This window comes from Nesoenas mayeri (genome assembly GCF_963082525.1).
Source record: "Nesoenas mayeri genome assembly, chromosome: W".
NCBI classification, from domain to species: domain Eukaryota; kingdom Metazoa; phylum Chordata; class Aves; order Columbiformes; family Columbidae; genus Nesoenas; species Nesoenas mayeri.
In genome coordinates this window covers 14,126,909-14,135,375 of record NC_137553.1, presented here as the reverse complement: position 1 = coordinate 14,135,375, position 8,467 = coordinate 14,126,909, and the positions used below count along the sequence as shown (strand labels likewise).

At 46.2% G+C, this 8,467-nt stretch overlaps 1 protein-coding gene across 2 annotated transcripts in view; it reads left to right on the top strand.

The window, feature by feature from the left end:
- Window positions 1–5,485: 5,485 nt before the first annotated feature.
- LOC308051393 (ceramide transfer protein-like) overlaps window positions 5,486–8,467 on the top strand; it is a gene marked incomplete at its 3' end in the record, with an annotated part of 150,221 nt that continues 147,239 nt past the window's right edge. For both annotated transcript variants that reach the window (XM_080361823.1, XM_080361822.1), the window contains exon 1: window positions 5,486–5,876. In XM_080361823.1, the coding sequence (XP_080217949.1) occupies window positions 5,781–5,876 (96 nt within the window). In that variant the 5' untranslated portion in view covers window positions 5,486–5,780. The remainder of the gene's footprint in view (window positions 5,877–8,467) is intronic.

Sequence of the window (8,467 nt, the reverse complement as noted above, 5' to 3'; positions counted from 1 at the left end):
TGCTGTGTTGCCCCATACGATGATGTCATCAATATATTGCAAGTGTTCTGGAGCTTTACCTTGCTCCAGCGTGGTCTGGATCAGTCCATGGCAGATGGTAGGACTGTGTTTCCACCCCTGGGGCAAGCGATTCCACGTGTACTGGATGCCTCTCCAGGTGAAAGCAAACTGCGGCCTGCACTCTGCTGCTACAGGAATAGAGAAAAATGCATTAGCAATGTCAATTGTAGCATACCACTTAGCTGCCTTTGACTCCAGTTCAAATTGCAGTTCTAGCATGTCAGGCACAGCAGCACTCAGTGGTGGCGTAACTTCATTCAGGCCACGATAGTCCACAGTTAGTCTCCACTCATCACGAGACTTACGCACTGGCCAGATTGGGCTGTTAAAAGGTGAGCGAGTCTTACTGATCACACCCTGGCTTTCCAATTGACGGATCAACTTCTGGATAGGAATCAAAGAGTCTCGGTTGGTGCGATATTGCCGGCGATGCACTGTCGTGGTAGCAGTTGACACCTGCTGATCGTCAACCATCAGCAGTCCTACAACAGAAGGATCATCTGAAAGACCAGGCAAATCAGACAGCTGTTCAATTTTCTCAGTGTCCACAGCTGCTATACCAAATGCCCACCTATACCCTTTTGGGTCCTTAAAATACCCTCTCTTGAGGTAGTCTATGCCAAGGATGCACGGAGCATCTGGACCAGTCACAATGGGATGCTTTTGCCAGTTTTTTCCAGTTAGGCTCATTTCAGCCTCTACAACAGTCAGTTCCTGGGATCCCCCAGTCACTCCAACAATATTGATGGATTGCGTTCCTCTGTAATTAGAAGGAATTATTGTGCACTGAGCAACAGTGTCCACTAAAGCTTTGTACTCCTGGGGGTATGTTGTACCAGGCCATCGTATTTGTACAGTCCAATAAACTATGTTATCCCTTTCCTCCCCCTGGTTGGAGGCAGGGCACCTCTAATTTCTGTTTTGCACAGTCTCTGGGTGTGAATTAGAGGTTCCTTCAAGAGCCTCAGAATCTCTTCTGACCCTTTTGTAAACTGGAGCAGCCACCTTCCTAGGAGTTTTTCCTTTGATCTCACGTACTCGTTCCTGAAGTTCTGAGGTAGGTCTCCCATGCCACTTATTCATGTTTTCTCCCTGCTCATGTAGGAAGAACCACAGTGAACCTCTTTTTGTGGGCTGCCTCTGTCCTCTCTCTCGAGATTGGAAACGCCTTTTCCTAAAAGCTGAAACATAGGTTTGTGCAGGTCGTGACTGGTACGTGTCTTCTCTGAGTTCTTTGATTTCTTGCAATAGCTTTTCAAACCGGTCATCAGATTTTTCACACAGTCTCTCTACAGCAGAGACACAAGCCCGTAGAGAACCAGCAAGGCTGTCCTCAAATTCACGGAGCTGCTCAATCACTTCAGTAATATCTTGTCCACCTCTAGATGACCAGAGCATTCCTGCCAATGACTTAGCATATGCAGGTGATGCACTTTGTACAAATCTGCGCCACAGAGGTCGTGAACAATTGATTCTATCTGGGTCTGTCCCCTCTTGGCTGTTTGGTCCAAAATAGATGATCTCTCGCACAGCTAATTCTCTCAGGAACTGAATACCTTTCTCCATAGTATTCCATTTCCCTAACTTGGATATACAATCTTCCTTGTAGGGAAATGTTACTTTCATAGCTGCCAGGAGTCGGGTCCAGAGAGTAGTGGCATTAGACTCTCTTGAAATTGCCCTATCAATGGTGGAATCTCTTGACAGAGATCCCAGCTGCCTGGCTTCGCCACCTTCCAGTTCAATTGTATCTGCCCCATTGTCCCAGCATTGGAGCAGCCGGGTTAAAATATTCTCGCCTTCACGACGACTAAAGTCTTTTCGCAGATCTCTCAGCTCACCTGGAGAAAAGGACCGAGTGGTGGTCACTTCATCTCCTCCCTGTCCTGATGGTGCCCCTTGGGTTGATGTTGGCCCTGTGCCATCATCTGCTGCACGGGTAGTCTTCCTAGTGACTTTCTTACAACCAGCTACTGATGCTGATATGAGTTTACCATCATTTGATTCATTTCCAGAGTCTGAATGACTGTCACAGTGATCGCTATGGTTACAGCAGCAACAGTGACCAGTGTGTGAAGAAGGGGGGGCTGCCTTTAAGGCTGCAGAATTATTGTTATCAGAAATGACCTTGGCAGAAGAACTCTGCGGAGGAACTGTAGCTTCAGCCTGCGAAGGCGCCGTGGCGGGGGCAGCAGCTGCAACGGCAGCTTTCACTGTTTTGCTCTTTCTCGAGCGGCCAGGAGTGCTTTTTACTAAAGCTTCCGAAGACGCACTGCAAATCTCAGGACAACAAAGAGACGCAAACCTCCTGTTGAACGCCATTTCTCTTAACAGAAGCACAAACTGACACACATTCAGCAAACCAGATAATACCATCACAGTTCTATCAAAACTCCAAGGATAATCAAAGCTCTCTAAAACATTTGCGAACTGTCCTAGCGAAAAAACAAAAGTATTGTTAGTCAGCCTTTCTAAAGATTCGCTTGACCAATTAGCAAACACAGAGCCGTACTGCTCTTTAATCTCTCCTGGAGGCTTTTCAAGGTAAAGCAGAAGCGAGTAGAAATTCATTAGCGGCTGCAGTATAATGAAATAAACTAGTGACAAACCACACAGTATCATCATGAGCATTGTCCAGTTCCTTGTTGTTATATAATGAATAGTTCGATTTAAAAAGAAGGCCCAACACAGATATGGAATCAGTGAGCACAATGTAGAAAATAACTGATACAACTTTTGCCATAACATCTTAAAATCAGTGGAATTCACTTTGCCTTAATACCACTAAATAATATCCGAAGCAAACAGACACGCGAGTATCACAACTCTATGAGTTGGCACCGTGCCAAGAAAATTGAAAGGTAGGTCAGAGCAGTAGAAAAGCCAAAAATCTCCAGATATACCCCTTTCTCTTGCCCCACGTTGGGCGCCAATTATCTGTCAAGGGTTAAGATTGCGGGGTGACAATGAAACCCTGGCAGATGTATTGTTAACCCCCTCTTTCCCCTCACTTCCCCCTTTTGCCCCTCCCTCTCCCCCCTTTCCACTAAGGACAGGCGATCGGGAGGGAAAAAGAAGGACAGAGAGAAGAGAGTTGGAAAAAATTAAAGATGTTTTACTAATGCTACTAATAAGAATAGAGAAAATAATACAAAATATACAAAACCAATCTTGAAAGTCTCAGCAACTGCAGAGCCAGCACCCAAAGTCCTGGATTAGACTCCACAGCCAACCAGAGCTGGATACAGTCTCTCACTAGGCCTCAGTTCGCAGGGACGACTAGCAAGGTCCTGTCCTAATGTCGGCCATAGGGAAAAAGGGAAAAGGGACGAGATCCTCGTGATCTCCCATTTTATATGAAGTATTCACGTGAATGGAATGTTATACACAGTTGGTCAGTTGTTTCTCGTCGCCCCTCTCGCGAGATGTCCATCCATGCTTATCAATAAGTTTGCATTCCATTGCTAGGTTTTACCAAAACATGTGTCTGGTTCTCCAGGAAAATGCAGTTAATACGAAGGCTGTAGTTGACAGGCAAAATTCACTGAAAGAGAAACTTGATTTTAACAAAACCAGGACAGGTGGGTAGTTGTTTGATCTTATTATGTAAGGCTTAGCTACATTATATGTGACTGTAATCATTGTTGTTAATCATATGTTGTATGTTGCAGTGTAATTCAAAGATGATTCTGCGCATTGTAAACAAGGCCTGGCTGGTTCAAAACCAAAAAGGGAGAACTGTGGGAGATTGGAGGGATTTTCTTGAGGTTGTTGTTTGGATGGGTTTCTATTAGATGGAGATTTATTTCTGAACCAGCCAAAGGAATCTCAAGGCCAGCCCGAAGGCTGAAAAACAACACCCGTTGTGGGAGTGAGGCCTCAGGGCCTCAACAAGATGTATATATAAGGAGGCTTGTTTCTGTAATAAATGGCTTCGCTTGAATTCATGTTGGATTGTGTGGAGTCCATGAGTTTTCGCTCTCGCAGCAGTGTATTATTATTATGGTCTTATTAAACTCTTCTTATCTCAACCCACGAGTTTTTCCCTTTTGGTTCTCTCCCCCATCCCACTTGGGGAGTGAATAAGCAGCTATCATGGTCTTCATTGCTAGCTGGGGTTAAACCATAGAATCATAGCATCACAGAATAGTTTGGGTTGGAAGGGACCTTCAAAGGTCATCTAGTCAAACCCCCCTACAATGAGCAGGAACATCTTCAACTAGACCAGGCTGCTCAGAACCCTGTCCAGCCTAGCCTTGAATATTTCCAAGGATGGAGCATCTACCACCTCTCTGGGCAACATGTTCCAGTATTTTACCACCCTCTCTGTAAAAAATTTTTCCATGACACATATAAATAGTTATGTCAATGCTAAGAGATCTTTCGAAAAAAAAAAAAACCAAACCAAACAGTCCCTCAATGGAAACTTTCAAGCAGCATAACAAGGAAAAATTACACAATAATTTGTCACAAGGAGGAAGTCAGAGAAAATACAATTTTACGACATTGCTCTTACGATGTGTGTGTTCCGAAACTGGAGTTTCCCCAACTAACAGTATTCAACGCACTTTTTTTTTTCCAAGAAATCACGAGAAAGGAGATGGGCCAGTCCTTCCCAGCCTACTACATCTGTTCATCAACTGTGAAGAGATACGTTTAACTGCCTTTTTTCTTTTTCCTTTCTCCACCCATAAATATTGGCAAGGATACATATCTCAGATGGCGCTCTGAAGAAAACAGCGTTTATCGTTTCATTCCCTAAACTGTCAAAATATTAGGCAAATAAAAGTACACCACTACCTCATGGCTGATGCAGACTGCTTGATTGCCACTTTTCCCTCTGCTCATAATACAGCTCTGGGATGAGCTGGTGAAGCGGAATGAAAGAAGGCAGCGCAGAGGCATCTCAGCAGCCTGGAAGAAGCGAGCTGCTGAGTCCATTTGCCTGCAGCCACACAGCACGGCTACTTGGCATGCTGCACCGAACCCACAATTGCTGTCACCTGCAGGGCGAAGGCCTAAACGGTCTCTTCGCTCCAGTGCCATGCAGCGCAATCCTACCCCCCCCCCAAAAAAAAAAAAAAAAAAAAAAAAAAAAAAAAAGCAAACACCCTCCTAAATAGCACCGTTTCCCTTGCAGAGGAAACAGAGCGCCCTACCTCATCGGGTTACAGAGACGAAAACCATCGCTAGCGACACAGAAACGACGAAACCAAGATGGCGGCCACCTACCAACAGGAGGAAGACAGCCACCACAGCGGACTACGTCTCCGAGAACCAACTGTCTTCACTCTTACTGCTGCACATAACAAGACTACAACTCCCGGCAGGCACCGCGCGGCCCAGCTGGCGAGCTCGGAGGGAAGGCGAGGGGCGGAGCTGATAAATAGAGGCACAAAGTAACCGCTTTATGTAAGATGGTGGTGTTTGCTGTGCTTTGAGTGCGCGGCAGGCAGGCAGGCGCGTACTTGTTCCTTCTCTCCTCGCTACCTTTATGTTGTGGCTTTTGCCGCGGGTAGGGATCGTGGAGTTACAGTGAAGGAGGAACGCGAGCTTGCGTGTCTCCGCGCCGGCCAGTTGCTGTTAGGGGCGAGCGGCGCTGGTGGCATTGCGGGTGCGGCGCAGTGCTGCTCAGGTAGAGTCTGCTATTCCCGTCCCTTCAGTAGGAGGAGACTGAAGCTGTTGTGGGCAGGGGTCGCTGGGCTCTTCTCTGCTCGACTATGTCGGACAATCAGAGTTGGAATTCCTCTGGCTCTGAAGAGGACCCTGAGACCGAGGTTGGGCTGCCTGTTGAGCTCTGTGGGGTGCTCAGCAAGGTAAGCTGCCTTTCCTTCTCTCTGCAGCCTATGCCTGGCAGCCTCTCGCTTCCCCTCTCTGCACCGCACTATGGTCTCCCCCTCCCGCAGTTGGTCGAGGGCTGTCAGCCCCTTCCGCCTGTCTTCTTCCCACCTCGCCGCTCCGGACAATCAGGCCGAGGCTCCCGCCTTCCCCGGTGCCGGTGGAGGCGCCAACACGGCCGAGGTAGCCGCCACCTGATGGCGGGGAGGTAGCCGCTCTGGCGTTAAGCGCGAACCGCCCGCGCCCCCTTCTTCAGCTGGGGGCACCAGCTACATCCCCACCGGGCTGGCGGGGGGGGGAGGAGAAAGCTGGCGTAATTAGCCTCGCATGTGCTTAGCGACCGCCCGTTTCTCCCCATCCCCGAGAGGTGGTGTGAAGAAGAGGAAGAGGTGTGGGGAAGAGCCGCGGGTGTGGCTTGAGCCCTGGCCGAGCGGCTGGAGGAGGTGTCGTGTGTGTGGGGGGGGGGGGGAGGGGTGTGTGGGGGGGTGTGTGTGTGGCTGGGTGTGCGTGTGTGGCTGGGTGTGCGCGAGGAGAGCGTCTTCCCCACTCCTCAGGCTCCTGGCTGAAGCTGGCGGTAGGCCCGGGTGCGGGTTGGGGCCGCGGCTTTCCGCTCCCCTGCCCGGGAGCTCCCGAAGGCAGGCGCAGCCCGTGATCAGTTCCCAGGAGCAGGCCCCAGCACAGGAGCAGCACAACCTTTAGTCCAGGTGTTAAAACAGGGCAATAAAATATCCCTGCAGCAAGAAATACAGGAGGTGGGGAGTAGCAGAAGGAAAATGGTATTCAAGCTCGTTTTTCCCTTTTAAAAATAAACATGATTTTTTGCTTTTTTATTACTGAAAATGAGTTGCAAGTATATGTTGGATAATACTGGGAAACTTAAGGAGTGCAGACTTTTGTTGGTGTTTGTGTTTTTTTTTTGTTTTGTTTGTTTGTTTTTTTTAAACATAAAGTACATTCCGAATGATGTTGAGATATCCTGAGAATTAAAGCACTATGTTTTGAATTTATTTCTCTTTCTATGCAATAAGGCCAGGCACAGACCAGTGTATAAGGCACAGTACTGAGTTCATAAACAGGCTCTGGATGCTGGGAAAAGAGCTGTAACAGTACCAGTAGTCAGAGTTTTGTGAGGGATTCTGTGAACTCTTTCTAGTCTTGAAAATGTTTCTAAGCCCAGAGATAGGAGGGAATGGTTAGGAGAAAAGAAGGGCCTTGGTACATTTGTCAAAACTGAATTATTGCTAGACTAGATATGTTCTCAGATATAAAGTGGCTATTCAGTATTATCAATTTACTTTAACATTCTCTACAAGATAGTCTTAGAACCTCCTTCATAATCAGGTAGATCATAAAAGAAAATTCTGGTCTTCCAAAGTTTGTCACACAATGCCTTCATCCTGTTTTCCAATTACAAAGGGCATTGGAAATACAGATGAATTACTGTTAATGAATACAAATTAAGAAAATTTATCCATGAGATATGACCACAAATAGAGAAGCATATGTACTGCAGAAATGAATCATTCATAAACTGGTAGTTTAAGAAGGCCGAGGTCATTCCGCACAAAGAAAAAAAACTGAATTTAACAGTGCTTCTACTGTACATGCCTATTCCACCATGTGACAAAAGTGGAGATGCCTTTCTATAGGGCAATTAGCAAAACTTATTTTTGTCAAAACTAGTTTGTTTTGGATAGAATACTACTATCAAAGGAAAAGCACCCCACGGTACTCAAGTAGTATTTGTGGGAATGTAATGGAAGATAGTCGAGGAGGATTGTCAACATGCTCAAGTGACTTGCAGCTGGGGTGTACAAAAACACATATACCATACTAATTGTTGTTTAGTCTTGTGTGCTTGACAAGTACAATCTCTGTGTTTAGGTAACATAGGTCTGTGATATGTTTGATAGGGTGCCTTTAAGTATGCTTGAGATTTCTGTCCTGCTGTAGGAAAGATCAAAGCACAGTGGTAAACTATGCCTGCTTGAGTCCTTGAAATACATGCAAAAACAGCAGGTTTGGTGAGCCTCTAGCATGGACTGAGCTCTGCAGGGCCTGCGCCCCTGCTTGTGTGCCTCTGCTCGGGTGCTGCTTCAGGGATCTTCCAGTTTGTGAGGGAATGGAGCTAAATTTACTCTTTGCGTTTCATCCATGGTTTTGTGGTTGTTCCTGCATCCTACCTGCATTGGCTCACACAGTATTAAAGGATGAAAACCTGCTGCTTTCAAAAGAATAGGACGAAGACTTTATCCAGTATCTTTGCATCTTCTCAAAAGAATGCTGAGCGCAGAAAAGGAAAAAAAAAACAACCCACCATTAGAGTTCCAGCATATCTTAGCGTGCTTGATGCAGAAAAAGATAATTAGCATTTCCTTTCTGAGATAAACTTGGGCACAATGCTACTCCAAGGGAAATAAAATCCATTAATTAAACAATAAATCTAGTTTTAATATCATGTAAGAAGCCTTAACAGATAGCTACACTTTATCCCTCTGAAATAATTGGCTTCTGTTCTACTGTGTCAAATTTGTGCTTATTGATAAGACTTAACACACATAAAGAACAA